Consider the following 20,235-nt stretch of genomic DNA (forward strand, 5'->3'; position numbering starts at 1 on the left):
TCTTAAAGCCATTCAACATTTTACTCTTTAATGAAAAATGTTGAATGTTAAAAAATCTCATTAATGGAACCAGGAAACATGTTATTTAGCTTTTACAATATGTTGGGTATTTGTCATGTAAATACTCAAATGTATAGATGTAGTTCTATCATAAATACCTAGATAAGTGCAAGTTAATACGTGCATATACTTTAATTAAAACACTTTAGCCATACAATTGAGACGTACAATTATGTACTTTACAATAGAGTTCCAAGTTTCATTTCAGAAGTAGAATATTTTAAAGCTGATGGATGGATTTTTTTTATTTTTTTTATGAAGAACACAGAACAAACATGAAGTCCACTAACACCAGGCTTCTCATCAACTTTACAACTGAAAACACTAATTACCCACATCACTTACAATTTAACTTAATTCACTTGTAGTAACTAGTCATATAGCAACAACAAAGTGTGGGATCTGTGGTAACATTATGGAGCACAGTATCAAACACAACTACTGACACCACTCACAGTGCTGAACACAAATGTCATATCATCATATAATATGATCAGCACTCAAACCATGTTAACTGGATGAGAACAGGATAATTTCAGCCTGATAACAACATTTAGCCTGAATTAGTAAAGCCATGAAGAACATGGAAAATGCAACATTTTGATCCATCCACACACAAAATACACCCTGAACCCTTATAAACTTGGACAAATACTGTAAGCAGCTTCATTCAGAAACCACTGATATCGGCAGCGATCTTTAAAAAAACAGCGATATCAGGATTTATTTGACATACCTGCCTGTAAATATAGCCACAGGCCCTCAGAGAAAGAGTTATATTTCTCTCAGACAAGAAAGCAACCTCACTGAATGTTATAATATTTCACAGGGTGTGTTAGGGAGTTACAAGCCCTCTCTGTTATGATCACAACAGGCGGACACACATAAATCGAGCTGGCAGGTCAGGCTAACTGCAGCGCTGCATCCCCACTGCAGCATCATGTGAAAGGACTGCAGTGAGTGCGGCTCAATGTGTCTCTGCGCTCGATCTATATCCCAAGTCAGAGGAGCCATCCGTCATCAGCCCTCTGCTCCTCCACCAAGGTCAGGAGCATTCATGCTGGAGGCGACCAGCTCTGTGAATACTCTCAGGGTGCCCTCTGTTAATCTCTCTGTGCACACACACTAACACAGAAACAAACATGCATAAGCAATTTCTCAATCACATATACTGTCTTTTTTACTTTCTGCCTGATTCACACTTATGTACACACTGACCACAACTTAGCCACCACCACACCCCAGGTTTAGCCACAGGTCTTCTTGTGCTCAGTGGACCAGTGTATTTTTAATTAGCGCAGTGGTGAATCAACAAGGCCGAGCTCTGAGGAAAAATGCGCAGGCTTTAGTTAAAACTCAGCGTGGCCTAAGGTCGACCCTGTCTCACACTTCACCCCCACAATACAGAGGGGCCATTCGCCAGAGGTGGGGGTGCCTGGTTAAAGATCATGGGTGCTATGAATCAGGGAGGACCGGATGAGTTTTGGGAAGCTTGCATGTCGTTTTTGTGACAGAAAGAGACGCTACGCTGACTGGCCAGCCTGAGGGCCTTCCATGCTTCAAATGATGTTACACACCAGTCTCTGAGTAGAGATAGTGCGGAGTGACTGCGCTACAAACTGCTACTGTGATTAAAAAGATATGTGAAATTGCAAGTTAGCTAGATCACTATCCTGAGGCAAGGAAAGTGTGCAGAAAGAAATTGTCTACAGCAGCTGGATTTACTTTTCAAAAGCAATTTATTGTGTCTTACTATCGTACTGTTACAATCCAGTAGAAAAATATAAGCCATAATCTTAAAAGCTTCATAACCTTTTCATTTTTAATAAAAGCAAAATAGTACACAGAACAATATGATGACATGGCAATATAACTATAACAAAAAAGAGATAATAATGAATAATAAAATACATAATTGGCCAACAGGAAAAATAGGTCTGTAGATAAAATAATCAGACAAAATAAAAAATGAATAGGATCCCTTCAGTAATTCAAAAACATACACTTAGGAATCTGAATATACATATGACACATTTAGAGTTTTTATTTAATCCTGGAGCAACATATTTTTCCAAAATATACTGGCTTCAAAATGCATTTTTAGGAAATTTAGATTCAGATGACCTCAAGAATAGGCTTTGAATATTAAAGATTTGTCCAACAGAATAATTGTATTTATTATCTAGCAATAATTTTCATCCAGAAACCCAAACATAATGTTGAAAAAATATATAAGTTTAAAGTAGATATTGCATGATGATGATTGTTCCATGTTAAACGTGTTAAGTTGTTTATAAGTAGAGGTAATAGTCTAAGGTATTAGGATATTATATTCATCTTCCCAAATATTGGCTGATAAAACCGGCAGACCGAAAATCAGCTAGGCTCTAGCAATGATAAATTATTTTATTAATCTAATCGGATGCCTTGTAATATGTGCACATACTTTCTGACTGTATCCATTTTTAAAAAAGCTTTAAAAAGTTTTCAATTAAGCAACAGATTAAACGTAAAAATATTGCATATATGACCGTACATACAGCAAAATTGCCAGCATGAATAGGAAATGACTTGCACTATCAAGTATAATATATAAAACTAGAAAATTTCCTATGGGCAAATTCTGAAAGGGCCACAGGGGCTACTGCCGGTGTGTGTACACTATGATGAGATTCTTCAGAGATTTCAAACAATTAATACTAGTAATGTTATGATACTGTATTATATACAAGGAGCACACCAACAACAAGCAAGTATTTCAAGTATTTATTTATTTATACAGCAACCTATGCCCTTTAACCTCAAAATTGGTGTGTGTGTGTGTGTGTGTGTGTTTGTGTGTGAAGCATGTGTATCTGGAGGAGTGTGCGTGCGTGTATACCGGAACAGTGACAGCAGCCAGAGGTGGACAGACTGGAATTTCTGGCCTCGAACAGAAAGCATTTTTGGCAAAACCATAATACCTATCATTGATCCGACTTCACTTTGAGTGTCCTGAGTTCTTCCTGAACAGCTACATATGTTTTTTGTGAAGAAAAATAAAGAAATAGCTTTTTAAGAGCGATCTGAAAAACTGTTAAACATGCTTTTCTACAGAAATCTTCCTGCATTTTTAATATGTCACTGAGGCTGTTGGTGTGTGTTGGTGGCACATCTGTGCATCCAACTATAACTCAAACTATAACTCTGACAGCTTTACCAGAGGATTGTGAGTGAAAAGACAAATTTTCCTACGTTTCTATGTATAAATTATTTCTGTACAGTGGAATTTGGGGCCTGGAGCGCAGTTTTCAAATTTATTTTTGGGCAATTTTTTCTCTCCCTTTACACTCCGGCGATGATGTCACACCCTGTGACACGAAGATTCCATGCAATACACACCCATTATAATTTCAGAATTTCTCCAAAAATGATCATGGTCATTGAATAGGGATTGATAAAAAACTATATGACCTATCAAAACGTGGATTAATACACCGATACACAAGACTTGTGTCTAATGTTTAAAGTTTAAATGGAGTCTCTAGGTGAAATTATACCAGAGAAGTAGACGATTGAAAATCTCCAATTATTGTTCTTTTTCGCTCATTTTTTTCCGGCCGTCCCGTTCACTTCAATGCAAAGTTTTGGGCAGTTTTTCGTGACTTATGTCACGAAAAATTTGTATTCCGCAGAGAAAAGTAATAGCACACCGATACCGATCAAACTGCACGTTTTGATATATAATTTGTCCTGCAACTCGAATAGACTAGTAGCACGACAGAATTGTGTCCGGAAGAGGAAGAACAATAAATCCACAGTATAACAATATACAGTGCTCGGTGCGATTGCCCCGTGGCCCTAAAAAAATACAATTCCCTTTCTCAGAAATGTTTCCTGTCTCCCCATCCATTAAGAGTTTTGAGTTCAACCATGTCAATTGATTCTGTATGTCTTCTAGTGTGTCTGGGAGATGGTACTGGATCTCAACCAAGCCCAGTGAATCTTTAAAAAAGCTTTAAAACTGTGTTGTACCTCATAACTGAGTGAACAGAGCTGATCTTCATCGTGGCCACAGTTGACCCTCATCTCATTCTTCCCCTCCACTACTGCGCTCTGCTGATCAATGGCTCTGTCATCCCCTCATGGTGTGACACCAGTCAATAGCTTTGATTAGCAAGCAGCAAGCTGGACTCACGCTCAGCAGGGCCAGACTGCAGACGCTGCGTCCGCTGCTTTGATTTCACGTGGAGTGTGGCGTGCACATGTGTGTGCGTACGTGACAGAGGGAGAGAAAGACAGAGAGGCTGTATAACAGAAAGTACTGATTGTGCTATTTATTTCTGCTGACCTCCGGGGCCAAGGCAGGCCAATCAATTTAGGAGGTCTCTAGGATGTTGCGTCTGACAGGTTTTGATTAACAATGATGCTGTTTTGTCAGCACACGCACACACAGACAAAACCGATTTCCCAGTTTGTTAATGCTGTAACAACTTACAGATAATATGATCACTCTACAGAGTCAACATTGAAGGAGTGGAGAACAAAGCTGGATTGAACATTACCATAAGTGGCTGAGATTATTGGTCATTTTATTATTGCAGGGTGCCGTGGACTATTTTCTTTTTTTAACCAAAGACAGAACATATATATAAAAATATAAAATATCTCTGTGGTGGTGTTCCCTCAGCTAACCTCTATGTTTGTGTGTCATCAGGCTATGTTCAGCTTGTGCATGGTGGAGAGTGAGGCAGATGAAGTAACTCTGCAAGGAGTAACCAGCGTTGGACTGAAGCATGCTTTGGACTTCGCCTACACTGGACAGGTGAGTCTGAACAATAGCCACCACAGCTGAACAGCTGAACAGACACAGAATGCAGCCTCGCCTGAAGGAACATTTGTCAGTTAGGTGACAGAAAACAGGAGAAAAGACATCACAGGACTTCCCACACTGTTGTATTTGGAGGTGATAGATGGGAAGTACTGACTATTAGAAATAGATACCATGCATTCATTAGATGCAAACTTTAACATCAGTGTAAGTACAGATAAATGTGCAAATATAATTGAAGCAAATAGCAGATGCTTAAGCTGCTTAATCATGCCTGCATTGTATCCGTTTAGACTTCTATGTAGAACTAAATGGCATGAACCGCTCCAGCCAGAATCATTGTTTATCTGGTTTCAATAGTATTATACAGCCATAGCCACTGTTTAGCCACTATTTGCCGACCTTCTAATACACTCATTGAAAAAAATATTAGTCCACCCTTGTTTTTGTTACATAGTGCAAAAACAGAGGTTCAGGGTACAGAGTTAGAATAAAAAATCACCAGTCTTACTATTTCAAGTCAGTGTAGCATCCACATGATTTTAAAGCTTTTAGGGAAAATAGTCAGTCATGCTTTTTAAAAGTTTTGTTACATTGATTATTCATATTTGTCTCTTTTGAAAACATCGATGTTGTTTTATAGAAATTTTCATGACCATAATGTTTTTAGAGTCCATAAATGTGCTGATAATGTGAGGCATACAAATATCTGGGCCACATATCTAGGGCTGCTGTCCTTGTATACAGTCATGGAAAAAAAAAGATTTTGATTATTATCAAGAAAACCATGGAAAATGGCTTAATATCAGCTCTTAAATTAAACTATTATGAGCTATTTTTGTTGTTATCGTTATAATTGTCCAAACAAATGTACCTTTAGTTGTACCAGGCATTAAAATGAACAAGAAATTGAAGAAAACAAGGGTAGCCTAATATTTTTTTCCATGACTGTATGACCTGAATTTCTCTGAATAAGCGTCCCTGCTGGTAGCAGGAGATCAACACGCCTTCATCCCTAATAAAACAAGGAGAAAAATATATATAAAACTGGGTCAGCAATGGCACTACCATTGCTATCGCTCATGTTACGCCGAACTAATAGTAGCCTCTACATTGTAAGTATAATTAGCACTTCTATATCAAAATGATAGTAACAATCAGGTCAAATATTACTGAACATATATGCTATTCACATATCTTATAATAACAATTATACAGTGGGGCAAATCAACACAAATTCTCACTCCCAACTTGTCAGATATGGACGCACAAGAAACCCTTTAGTGTCAGTTTTCTGCCCATTCAATGCATTGTGGCTTTTCAAAATAAACTTCCTAGTTCATAGGAAACAGTTAAGTTTAGGCCACAAAACCACTTGATTGAGGTAAGGGAAAAAAGAACAACTTTACTTAACTACTAGACACAGTTACGCATGTTGATGTTAAATAACAACTCTGACTTTAGGTTTCACACGAGACATGAACACTGGTTGCTTGGGTCAAAGTCTAAGGTTTGTTTGATCCATCCACCTCCACTCCTGCACACCATACCAAATCTTTTTGCTATTTACTTCAATTCGTTGCTCGGAACATCTAATCATGGCATGGATTCAAAGGGTTCATTGTGTATTGGCAGTGAGACCTGGCTATCACATTACATTACTGATCTTCACTTCTAAATAAGTACGACCGTCCCTCACATATACTGATAACTACGGTGGCCGTCAGGGACAAACATCATCATCATATAAAATGCAGTTGAATATAAGCATAAAGTAGTAAAAACAAAATGGAAAAACTCAAGTGTGAGTAGTTCAGAATTACACTTATAATATTAGTAGTTACTTTTCACCATTGCCAAATATGTTACCAAAATAAATCAAAACAGGGCATTTGCAGATTACCAGTTTAATCTGAGCACCAGAAGCCTGTATGGCAGCATGCCTTTGGAAACAGTGTTATACAGGATTGTGCAGGTGCTGAATGAAATGTTACCATAAAGCAGCCCCTCCTCTGTCCTCTGTGCTCAAACTGCTGGACATTATTCTGGGCTTTTAATGAGAATTCAAGAAGGCACAGTATTACATTTCCATACTAAAGCAGTGAGATGGTCATGTGAGTGATGTCAGTGTCCTTACCTTCTCACCCCATCAATATGAATATGAAGAATAAGTGTGTGATCATTTCTAATAACTGTCCTTGACCTTTTTTAATGGCAGTGACGCTCGGTCCAACATGCAGCCTGTCGGCTTATGCCGTCCACTGAGAGGCCGGGAACTTTGTAATTACTCCTAATTTTATTTCCACTGTGGAAATGAGCAAAAAGCGAGTCGGTTAGGCGGTGTAAGTAGGTCAACAGCAGGCTTGCAAGCCGCCCTGCTTTGGCTGGCTCAGCCCCTGTCTGCCCAGAGGAGATGATAGCAGATGAGATGAGGGCAATATGCTTATCCCCACGCCGTAAATAATGACCTACTAAAAAATCCTTCAGCCACATGTCATAGGCCAGCAGGGTGAGTGAGGAGACATACTGCCACAGGATACTCACAGCCTGGAAGTCGTTTTGTAACACAGTGAGGAGACCAAAGCGGATATCTTGACCAATTCAACTGTTGGAACATTTATTACACACAGACACAACATTTTTCAGAACGTAAATCTTCTATTTTGTGAGCTCAAAGAGTGAAGGGAGCCCACATGGGTCAGATCGTGTGTAGAAGACATCTATATTCTGCCATTCTGCACCTCCTTTTTATTTTGTCTTCTACTCCGAGTGAAAACTCACAAGTAACAAATGCAATAAATGTCGGTTTACACAAGAGCTCACTATACTCCCACACTGAACCAGCAACGGTGTTATAAAACTGACTCCTGCTGCGTGAGGTTGAAGTGCTCTAACTGTAGTGGGCCTCTGGAGTGGAGAGGAGAGCAGGATATGAAGAGTTTTCACTAACAGTTATTACAGCTATTATTTTGGGTTGAATTTCATTGCTGCTGCTGCTGCTGTTGAATGCCAGGGTGTCGATTGAGTCAAAGAGGAAAAAATAATAATTGGGCGTTTATTGTTCTTGATCACATTTACCTTGACTTGTATTGGTCTAATAAAAGTAGCGGTGATGTTTGAAATAGCCGTGTTTTCCTCTTAATTAAAGAGAAATTTGATTTGCCTTCTGTTCTTATTGAGCATGAAGCCATGATATCTTGTCGCCAAGGTGGCGAGATAATGCTCCAAAATTAGTCAAAATTTTAGTGAGCGAAAAACTGTCATGGTCAAAAGGGTCCCTTGACCTCTGACCTCAAGACATCTGAGTGAAAATTGGGTATATGGGTATTCACAAGTCTCCTCTTTACAGTGATGCCCACTTTATATTGCATTTTTATACAATTCATTCCTTTATATACTGCAATATGATTCACTATTACTGCCTAAATGCACATCTGGTTAGATGCTATCTGCATTTCGTTGCTTTGTACTTGTGACATGTGCAATGAAAATAAAGTTGAATCTAATCTAATCTAATCTAATTTATGATAATCCCTGCAGGTTGAGGCAAAAACCATGCATTTTTTATGATCAGTACAAATGTGTTGTACAAATTTCTGTATACTAGGGTCCCAAAACAGCCTTGGAATTGATTCAATTGGGCATGACTTGAAAACTGAGACTTTTAAGAATTCAATGAGCCCAATTTTATTCATGTGTGTAGTGAGGCCAAGTGAGGAAACTTGACTTTACTGAATAAAATGACCTGCTGTGACCTCTAGGATAATCACAATTATTCATACATAATCACAGCAGGGATTTTTCTGTGATGTTTCTGTGGTGATACATAATTGAGTATGGGAATGGCCTTCATATTCTCATATCATAATGTTCTAAGCCCTCATAACCTAATCATTATTGATTAATTACTTGATTTTTTAAAATTACATATTTATGACTAGAACAACTTGACATTAAGTGTTCAGCTGCATCTAAATCTTCAGGTTCCCAGCAGTCAGATTATGTACACCACTTCTATGTGGCATCTCCTGTTGACCTGCTATCTCCCCCTTAAGATCCCACATCCCCAACCGCCTCTATAAAAGGGGGCGCAGTGTAAAGGGGTTAAGCTTGTGAAAGTCCATAGATTGTGCTGGTGGTTAACTGGCCCACTGCCCATGCCTGGCAGTAAGCCATACTGTGATAAATGTGCAGGAGCAGGTAATTGAAGAGAGGGGCGAAATACTTGCTGGGATTGTTTCAGGCTTTAGTTCCAGGCAACATATAAACAAATAGCTGGATGCTTGCCAATGAACTGTTTACATGAATGCTAAAGTGGCCAAATAATGTGTGTATTTATATGCAGCAGAGGATGTCATTAAGCACAAATGTTTACTAAAATGTTTTTCACATCAGTTATGTTAAATGGACAAACATGCACGTTCTACTCGTTTTTTGTTCTGTTGAGATGAAAAACGGAAGCTGCCTTTCCTGTTTTCACAAATCATAAATAATGAGAAGGCTTTAGCAAAAATGAATGCTATATAACAATATTCAGCCCACTACTGTATGAGCAGTGGTGAGAGGCGAGGGAGACGAATGATGAAGTCATTTTTCACACTTTCACTACTGATGCAGTCACGGCTCTGTGGCTATGTAGGGCAGTGCTGCTGAATGGATTATCAAACGCTTGTTCCTGCCCTTTAAAACCAAAATACATTTTATTTGGAGTAGGTGAGTCCAGTGTGCGAGAGGTAACACAAAGTCTGATAGTCTGATTGGGCTATTATTCCAGTGATTAATAGAATATGCGGCTCTGTTTGTGTGCTGGGAACAGACTCAGAAAAGGGCAGTTTACCCTCCACAAAGTACACAATACTTGGCTCTGCTCCCCAGAGGCGAGCTCTATGAATTGGCTGTATTACAGAGCTTTATGCTGCATATGGGTGGGTAATATGGAAGAGACAGAAGGAAGCTTTCAGCTGATCATTTCAGCTGCTGTTCAGCCAGCTCAACAGGAAGCATGTTGGCAGAATCAGTGCGGGAATAATTGCCGGAATATGTTATGTTGCTGGAAGGATGATAATGGTGAATGAAGCACATTGGTGGAGCAATGCTTATGCTGTGCAATCTGTCTCACTTTCCTTGTCTCTATTGCACCGTCGAAAAACATTTTAAAAACCAGGTGTAGACAAAGAATCATTATTGATTCATATGTGTGTGTGTGTGTGTATATATATATACATATATATATGTATATATATATATATATATGTATATATATGTATATATATATATATATATGTATATATATATATATATATATATATATATATATATATATATATATATACACTACCGGTCAAAAGTTTTAGAACACCCCAATTTTTCCAGTTTTTTATTGAAATTCAAGCAGTTCAAGTCAAATGAACAGCTTGAAAGGGTACAGAGGTAAGTGGTGAACTGCCAGATGTAAATAAATAAAGGTAAGCTTAACCAAAAATGAAAAATAATGTACATTTCAGAATCATTTTGTGTCTTTTTTTGGTAATTTTGTGTCTTTTGGTGTCTTTTTTTGTCATTTTGTGTCTTTTTTTAGTCCTTTAGTCCAACATAAAATGTGATTTTGAATCTTTTTTTTACTTTCAAAACACTATCATGCTCAATAAAGAATTTTAAATGTTGCAAATGTGCATTAATTTCAGAGTACACTGAGACATTAAACTGCATAATTTTCAATTAAACTCTGGAAAAGTTGGTGTGTTCAAAACGTTGGAATAAAATATTTTTTACCTCTTTCCTTGAAATGATTGTGACAATGTGATTTATTCATGACAGATAAAGTGTATATCTTCTCAATACTTTATTAATCAATCTCTTCCAATCATATCACAATGAAAATGAAACCACAATTAACAGAGGACTGAGTCTGAAAACAAAATGAAGAAAAGCTTCTCACATTTGAGAAGACAGAATCAGGTGATGCAGTTTTGCTTGCAAAAATGGAAATGATTAATTCACTTTCAAAACAGTTGCAGATTTTAAATGGAGTCTCTAGGTGAATATTACAACTTAAACCAGAAATCACAGTCACAAAAAAATGTGCCAGCAAACAGGAACAAATCACCTGCTTTTTTTCTCTTCTTCGTTCACAAGCCTGACAGACCACAACGATACCAGCTGCTGTTTGAGGCTATATTTGGGCATATTGGTGCTTTAAGCAGGTATAATGTTTGCGATGCTCCCCATATTACTAAACACATTTAAATGTTGACCTTATGATGGTGCTAGATTAAAAGTCAAGGGGATCCCCAAAGTCAGAAGACTTCATCTGGGGATCATGCATATCTGGACCATATCTCATGACAATACATAGAATGACATATTTCAGTCTGGCCTCAAGTGGTGAACCAACCGACTGATATCTCAACTGACTCCCTACATTTTTGAGAGAAATTATTCTCAACGATCTTGACTTGATGCCAGAAAATTGTTAAAAACAAAGGAAGCTTAGTGAAAGTTCAATAAGACTTTTTAGCCTCATTCATTCACTAATCTGTCTCCCTTTCTCACGCCGGCTCTCCCTAAGCTGATCAAATCATTGGTGTCAAACTTTGAAACTATTCTCCTGTCTGCTGCTGTGAGTTGTCATTTCAGTATGAACCCAACTCACCTCCACTCTCAGCCCCCAGGGACGGCAATGTCATTAAAACCAAAAAACCCTGACACTAAAATGCTGTAAAGTCAATGAGTTTGATAATGAACTGCAACCCAACTGCAGTGAAACTGAAACTGAGGTAGAAAAAAACCCCATTGACCTTGTTTGTCTCCTCTGAACAGATCCTGCTGGAGCCAGCGGTGATCCAGGACGTCCTGTCTGCAGGCAGCCACCTTCAGCTGCTGGAACTCCTCAGCCTCTGCTCACACTACCTCATCCAGGTACACACACACACACACACACACACTGTGAGTTGGAGACATTAAAGAGGAATCAGAGGAATAATCGCTTCACACTACAGAGTTCTCATCAGGTTAATAGAAATCCTGTAGTATCGTGGAGTTCTGAGAAGAGTGTTCCACTCATTTGATCGTGTCTGCAGGGAATATCAAGAAAATGTACAAATGGGCCACTCAGCTTGAAGTGGAATAGCTTTTATATGATGACTTATTCACACATTTCACAATCCAATTCTCAACTGCACCAGAAACCAGTAAGTACTCACCTTCAGACAAACAACAGAGCAGCATGGACCAGGATTTATGGTGTAACACGTCAAAGACCAGTATAAACAAGCAACCTCTGTCAGGCTGGATCAACATTACATTGCTCATTTTTATACATGTGTTTTTTGACTATCGACTGTCACTTGAGTAAAACATGTCTGTACAAATACAAGACAATCAAATAAATTCAGATAAGGCATCCAGATTTCTGGAACAATGCTGCTCATAAACCATAAAGTCGAAACGTCCAAAAACAGATCGTAACAGAGATAGTGGTATGGAAATGAACGTTGCTTATAATCCTCCCTTTCGAATTGCTGTACAAAAAACAGTGAAGACAAAATGATGCTTGTGCTGATAGCAGCTACAGTAACATCAACAAAGGAATCGTTTTGGGAAATACACTTATTGGTGCTTGGCTGGGTGCAGTCACTTTTTGAACTCGTTTTAAGTGTGAGAAGAGGTGCTGGAAGGTGGATTTTTTTTTTTTACCTTTAGACAGAGCCAGACAAGCTGGAGTGGTATCTTACTTCTTATCTGAATCTTGGCAAGCCAATGAGAAGCATCTTCCAAAGAATCAAGCTATTCCTTTAGGCTAGCATCATTGCAAAGATTGATGTTAAAAGTAATTAATGCACAAAAAAGGAAGAAAAAAAAACTCCAAAGAGAGGTTAAAGGTTAAAGTCAGCTAGAAAATAATGCCCTGCAGCAGGCACAGATTCATTGTGTTGCTCAAGGACACTCCAGTGGGGTGGATGCTTGTCATCTAAGGTGCCTGCGTCCAGCTCTCTTGAAGAACTAGGCCACCCTGCTGCTTGTTTTATGTATTTTATCACAGAGACTAAGATGGATTTGTTGGAACAGAGGCAAAGTCAGCCTACTGTCCTCTGGGTACGCAGTGAAAAGCTGCAGCAGATAAAGACAAATCAAGTTGTTGCAGAGCAGAAGCACTTGCAGGTGTTTGACACACTGTTTTCAATGGTTTCCATGGAATTCAGTGCATTTTAGAATAATATAATTACATACATACAAATACTCCACATTGCATCTGCTATTTCATCTTGTGCATTTGAATCCTTGCCACCAGACTATAATCTTTTTATTCAGTATTTTACCTTCCAAGTCTGCACAATGGACAACTTAGCTCAAAAGTGCCATCTGGTGGTTGCAACAGCTACTGCTTTGCAGTGACCAGACTGCACCTCATGATAAACAAAACAGCAAACTCTTATTGATTTTTTTGTTTGTTTATCTCTTCACCTGTTAACATCCTCTTTTTCAGAACACATGTCAGCTGACCTTCTAATTTGGTTTGTGTGCATAGTAGGCAGTAGGGCCCGACCAATAACATTGATTTCCCAATACACACTGATTGATTGATTGAAAATCAGATATATCAGGTCGCCATGACCATCCACCTCAGATATAATGGATACTGATGTGCAGAATTCAGTTAATTGAATATTGAATAACTGATCGATATTACACTTGCTGTGTGTAGAGCATAGACTGGTGTAGAGCTATAATTGCTGACTGGTATGCACGTGTGATAGCTGCTGTTGTTATCTGTGTAATCATCATTCTAATATTAGATTAAAGAGTGTTATTATATTTTAATGAAGAACTTTAATCATACTAAAACTATTTAAGAATAAAATATACACTTTTAGACAATTTTTCCTTCTGAAAAACAGTAGTTCTAGTAGTGAAATTAATGTTCAAAATATCAGTGTAAAATATCTATTATAAAGGCATGCTATGCAGGAATTGTTGCACTGTTTTTTAACACAACAATCAAACTTGGCCCCTCCTTCCCTGCTCAAGAAAAGTGAAAGCCAACCCCAGATTCACTCAAGTTTTGCAACAAGCTTTGTCTACTTGGTGTTTTGCCTCTCTATATTTGTGGTTTTTCAGCTCTGTGTCTGCTATTTTCATCCAACCCGTACTCTAAAGCAGTTGGGACACTGTGGAAAGCATAAATAAAAACAGAATGAGACACAGTCAGTATTCAAAAAGAGTGTATATTTTTTTTTAAATCATTTTGAACAATACATGTAGTGTTTTGTGTGTGAATATGTCAAAAGGATTAGCAAATGACAACTTCACAACTTTTGTAGCCTTATGCCAGAATAGCAACATCCAGAAACCACCTGAACATAGCAAAATGAAAAAAAAAGGAGGAAATGCAGGGTTTCAGACACCAACACACACTTCTGGGTTGTAAGTGATTAGTGACAGGGATGATTTTGTATGATTCTATACATTGTTTTTTTTCTAGGAAAGCGCTGCATAGTATACATACATAAAAACAGAGTGGTTGATCCATAAAGGCAGTATATTTTTTACAGACTAAGTACTAGCTGATGCATATTTGTACTGTATGTGTTAAAGGACAGCCAGAAGATGGCAGTCTAATTCTACTAGTCAGGTCTCCTTTTATTTTATTTACCCTTTTCCCGCCTCTCTCTCTCTCTCTCGCCCTTTAGTATCTGTAATGATATTTAACTATGAAATCGAAAACAGTTATAATAAAGATCTGTGTGTGGCCTATATATGTATATATGTATTTCAGGGATGAGTGTGTATGTATCAAAATAGCTAATATGACACATTCTTATAAAATGATGGTGAGCATAAAAGACAAACAAAACAAAATATTAAATAACAAAATTACGATTTATCACTTAATCATAAAAATTGGTTTATGTCATCTTTTGTTGTTTCTAGTACAGAGAAACCATTTATGGTTAATATGTGCATTAATTTTATATGTATATGTATTCATCCTGCAGGAACTGAGCAGTGTGAACTACCTGGAGCTGTACCGCGTGGCCGACCTGTTCCACCTCCCCGCCTTAGAGGAGGCTGTGGTGGGCTTCCTGGTGGAGCATCTGTCTGAGCTGAGCCAGAGCAGACAGGATGAGGCCCTGCAGCTGCCCTACCGCCTCCTCAGGGAGGTGCTGAAGAGCGACCGCCTCACCTCTCTGAGCGAGGAGGAGATATGGAAGGTACTGGAAGTGTGTGTGGTCATGCAACCCATGCAAATAGATGCATGGGATGCATGATTAAGGAGTTCAAGTGTAGTGTTATGGTAAGTAACAATAATCTAAGGTTATAAATGTAAACAAATTACATCTTGGTACCAAACTATTCTGTATATAACACACACACACACACACACACACTAATAAAGAACAACTTAAACACTGCCTCTCATACTGTTAATAATATTAACGACGATATGCAATATAAAGGACAGTTTTTGACCGTTTGAACATGATGGCACATATGTCAGTCCATGCATCCATGTAAGAGTGCATGCGTGTGTGTGCATGTGTCATGAACAGACAGGATTGTGGAGTGAAGCGGCAGTGCGGGGTGGAGACTTACTGTTTTGACTTTTCATTTGCACCAATCAGCCTCCCCCCTTCCGCCCTCCTCCTCTGTTCTCTCTCCCTTTCTGTCTTTCTCCCCTTCTCTTCTCTGATTAGGCCCACCGCGGCTCCATCAGGGCCCCAATCCCCCAGCTGTCACTCGGCCGCCCGTCTGATTGAAAACAATCAGGCCTCTGATGGCACAATTACCCTGACCCTTTAGCCAGCCGCCGCCGCCATAATCAGCCTCTGATTAGGCTGCTTTGGGCCTCCTTCACTTCGCCCAGAAGGTTAATTTGGGCATCAGACGGAAGCGAACGGCAAGCGGGGACCGTCGTCCGAAAGGGTGGGGGGTGAGGGGGTGTGCACGCCAATACCGGACCGATATAGCTTGGCAGTCAATCATCGTCACTCAGAGTTTTCTTAGAGTCTCTCACGCTCTGGAAATCACATTTTCTCTGGCTTTGTTTTTTTTCCCCCTCTCTTCTTTCTTGCCATCCTTTGCTCTGCCTTTCTGTAGCTTCCCCTCCTCCCCTTACCTCTCTCTCTCTCTCCCTCACTATATCTCACCCTCACTCTCTCTCCCTGTCTTTTGTGGTCTGACTCTCACCCATTCACACACATACACACACTCTCACACTTTCTCTTTCAGAGCGCAGGGGAAGGAGGGAGAAGGAGTTGATTTATTCTGTGCCCTGAGGAAGTTGCGTGATGCAGCGTGACCTTCACAGTCAGCTGCCGTAGTGCACACGCTCACACATACTCTCAGAAACACACACACGTACTGTCACTTCAGAGCAATGAGGAGAGAGGCGGGGTGAGCGATAGAGAGAGGGAGGTAGAGACAGGAGAGTGGCACAGATACCACAAAAAGACAACCCTGACTTGAATGTTTGTTGCATATTCACACCTCTAGAATGGATTGAAGGGGAAAGCTTTTCAGGACACATTGAGTATTTGTCTTTACATCATACACCAAATGCTGTGTTTTTATTATGGTGCGATATTGTGAATTTTCTCTGTGATCATCCTTTTCTGAAAACAATATGTTGCCAGTCTCCACTGCCCCAAAAACTTGTCTTTAATCTGTTTCACTAAGTGGTTTGTCTCTGCACGGATTACGTTAAAAACCACTTTGTTTTCCTGATAATGGTATCAGTGATCTCCAGTCATCTCGCCCACATTCACACCTCGTTGCAACTAAATAACCTTCCACAGCTCTCAAGTTCAATTAAATTCTCCGCAACCCAGTTCGCCTGCATTAAACAAAGGAAGGTGCCTGTGGATATTTACAGTCTCTATATTGAATGCTGCTGATTAATAAATATGTGTGTGTGTGTGTGTGTGTGTGTTGGCAAGTATGGATGCAGAGCTCTCTTGCCTCAGTCTTGCCATAATAGCCTATAGGTGTCTAGAATTTCTTTCTGATATTCCTGTTTTGTTTCACTCATTCCTCTCATCTTTCATTCTTTTCACACTGGCTTCATATTGTCTCTTGCTTCTTTTTACTTCCTTCTTGTACCCGTTAGTCCTTTCTCCATCTCTGTGTTTTTGACATCTTATCCTGCCCCCATCTTAACTTCCTCCTTTTCCCTGTCCCACTTTTTAAAGGGGCCAAATGAAGTGTTTTGGTAGATAGAAGTTTCAACTAAAAAAAGAAGCATCTAATAATATTTTTTTTCCAGAACCTCCTCTTGGCTCTAGAAAAACAATACTGATTTCAGTATACTGAACTCAGTTTATCAATAATTTATTTTTATTTTTTTTAAAGTGCAGATTTACACCAGCTGTTGAGATTCTCCTGCAGAGCTTTAACTGTCAAAAAACAAGTATTTAAAAAATGATTTGCTTGTCATCTTGCAGACAGACCTGAAGAAGCATGAATTCAGACTGTTTATACATCTGCATCCTTTTGATCATTCTATTTCAATTGAATCACAACATATTCTGTTTATTTTGGGTACATACTGCTGTGTTAGTTGCAGTCAGCATAGCCCTGCTCATCCTGAACTCCGTTCACAAGCAAGCTTTTTGAAACTTGTTAACTTCTTGTCTTGCAGAAAGATATGACAAAGCATAAATTCAGATTTTACACATCAGCTTCATGTTATAGTTATTTTGGCATCCTTTTGATCCATTTACTGTTACTGAGACACAGCAAAATCTTTTGTATGTGTTTAGTTCCACAACAGGTTTCACAACAGGTACAAAGCCACAGTGTAGTGGTTAATTCCGCCAAGTTTGATGACAGAAAGTAATGTTAATGGTTACATTATTTACAGTGGTGCGTCTCACATGAGTAACTTGAGTGAATCATTTTCTGTGATCCAAATTTGCAGTGCAACAAAAAGTTTCCGCGATGCACAGTGATGCATAAGCCAAATTGTGGCCAGCAACAAACTACACAAGGCTTGTATTAAGCTCAGCTGATTGCCACCAATGCCTTTGCAATGTAACTGAGGCAGTTGTTGTTACCTTGTGACCCCTCAGGCCGGAGGAGTGAAAATCGTAGGTCCAGTAGTATGCGACATTAGTGATTGGTGAATTTTCGTGCCACTCTGTATTTTAATGAAGACCTGATAAGCCACCTAATAAGAGGACCGGGCCCAGAGTGCAGTAATGAATTTGAGTTATTTTTTACTTTAAATCACACATTAATCTTTATATTCTTTTTGTGTAAGTAGAAACTAATGTTGATGCCGTCTATAACTCACACAGTTCTTCTTACTCATCCTGCCTCTAGTTGGTCGTTCTGTGGCTGGAACATGACTGTCGCTACCAGTACACTGAGGATCTACTCCAACACGTCCGCTATGGCCTGATGGACGTCCCAACACTGCACCACCTTGCCCGTAGCCACTCTCTGGTCCAGTCCAGCCCTACTGCTGCCGCCCTTGTGGAGGAGGCCCTGGACTACCACCACGCCACCTTCGCCCAGCCCCTCCGCCAGTCAGCCCGCACCAGGCCTCGCTTCCAGTCTCTCACCCTCTACATCGCTGGTGGGAGGAAGCGGGAGGTGAGCAGAGTCAGGGAGTTGCGGTACTTCAACCCAGCTGCACAGGAACATGTACGCGTTGCAGGTGGGTCGAACTGGAGCGAGCTGGCGCCCATGCCCACTGGGCGCAGCCACCACTGCGTGGCTGTAATGGGAAACTTTCTATTTGTTGTGGGTGGGGAGGTGGAGCACGCCACCGGGAGGACATGTGCTGTAAGGACTGCTTGTCGATACGACCCAAGGGGAAACTGTTGGACTGAGATCGCCCCCATGAAGGCCTGCAGAGAACACTTTGTCCTGGGTGTGCTGGGTCAGTACCTGTACGCAGTGGGGGGCAGGAATGAGCTGAGGCAGGTGCTGCCCTCTGTGGAGCGCTACTGTCCCAAGAGGAACAAATGGATGTTTGTCCAACCCTTCGACCGCTCACTGTCCTGCCACGCCGGCTGTGTGGCTGACAGCCTGCTCTGGGTCTCAGGTATACAGAGATAAGGAAGACAGACTCAAGATACTCAGACACTCTCACATATGCATTACATTCCCCTCGAGTTTACACCTTTATATACACATACAGGCACACACATTTGTACCAATGTGTTGCTCCTTTGTGTTACAGGTGGGGTGACAAACACAGCTCAGTACCAGAATCGATTGATGGTCTATGACCCAGAACAGGTAACCGATGAGATCTCTTTTATTGTATTAAACAAATAAGCTCTGTTGGGGGTCACAAGACTCCGAATTATATGTGTATATTGTATAGTAATATAAAAGGTATCACTCACTATGACAGACCATCATCAAACACTACAGCTTCCTCAGTTTTGGTTTTACAACCTGCCTGTCTCACTGCTCTCATTATCACTGTTTCCAACAGTCACAGAGCAGCTGTTTTTAAACCACTGTACGCACTACCTGCCCAGCTTCAAAAAACAAAGTTTTGTACTCCGTTAGCCACTAGTTGGTTTTATACATTTTAACAGCTAAAGAATAATATTAATAATGCCCCCAGGAGTTGGTGGAAACCAAAACAGAGCTAAAGGAGAGTAGACCCTGCAGGGTCTCTGCAGATACAGACACCGCAGCATACTTTGAGTGGATTATAGGTGGTGAATGAGAAGGATTATTTTAGTCAATACATTGATTTTTTTTTTTAAACACATTTGCCATACCAGTTTATAGAGTTGTGTGTGCAGATTATTGTGCTGCCACCAGGTGGCCAACTATTTTATTACTTTCAACACAGCCATCTGGTTTCATTCAGTTCTATAATAGGTCAAAACTCCAGCAACACTTTGTGACTAATGTGTTTTGGCATGTTGCCATACTCTGGGTCTGAAATAAGGAGAAGGACAACACTCCCCTTAAATTGTTTCATAATGCATTCACAGACAAAAAAACATACAAACTGGCAACAGTGTTACCAGTCATCAGGGTTTGCTACGAACGTGTTGGTCTGATGTTCTCAGTACTACTACGAGTGTTGCTATAGTTTTGACCCTTTAAGACTGCATTTCCTTCTCCATGCACCTTGCAAGTAGGTGACTTTATGCCAGAAACTCCCACGCTAATTCAGTTCTGTACAGTCAGTTGTCAGACTCGCTTCCTGCTGAGTTGCGTAACCCATCATGTTACAAACTACATAATGTACTTTATTCACTCATTTCCTTATTTAGTGTTACCAGTGTTATATCTATATTGTAAGTCACTGCTTTTACCGTTTACTGTGTACATAAAGCTGTTCACTGTACATATATCTATGCATCCATCCTGCTGGAATCACTATCGGATTCTCC

General features: G+C 39.8%; 1 protein-coding gene across 3 annotated transcripts in view; it reads left to right on the forward strand.

The window, feature by feature from the left end:
• klhl32 (kelch-like family member 32) overlaps window positions 1–20,235 on the forward strand; it is a 34,991-nt gene that overhangs the window by 8,645 nt on the left and 6,111 nt on the right. For all 3 annotated transcript variants that reach the window (XM_059339852.1, XM_059339853.1, XM_059339851.1), the window contains 5 exons: window positions 4,757–4,864; window positions 11,690–11,788; window positions 14,866–15,081; window positions 18,191–18,917; window positions 19,056–19,114. In XM_059339852.1, coding sequence (XP_059195835.1) covers window positions 4,757–4,864; window positions 11,690–11,788; window positions 14,866–15,081; window positions 18,191–18,917; window positions 19,056–19,114 — 1,209 coding nt within the window. The remainder of the gene's footprint in view (window positions 1–4,756; window positions 4,865–11,689; window positions 11,789–14,865; window positions 15,082–18,190; window positions 18,918–19,055; window positions 19,115–20,235) is intronic.

This window comes from Centropristis striata, chromosome 8 (genome assembly GCF_030273125.1).
Source record: "Centropristis striata isolate RG_2023a ecotype Rhode Island chromosome 8, C.striata_1.0, whole genome shotgun sequence".
In the NCBI taxonomy this organism is placed as follows: Eukaryota; Metazoa; Chordata; class Actinopteri; order Perciformes; family Serranidae; genus Centropristis; species Centropristis striata.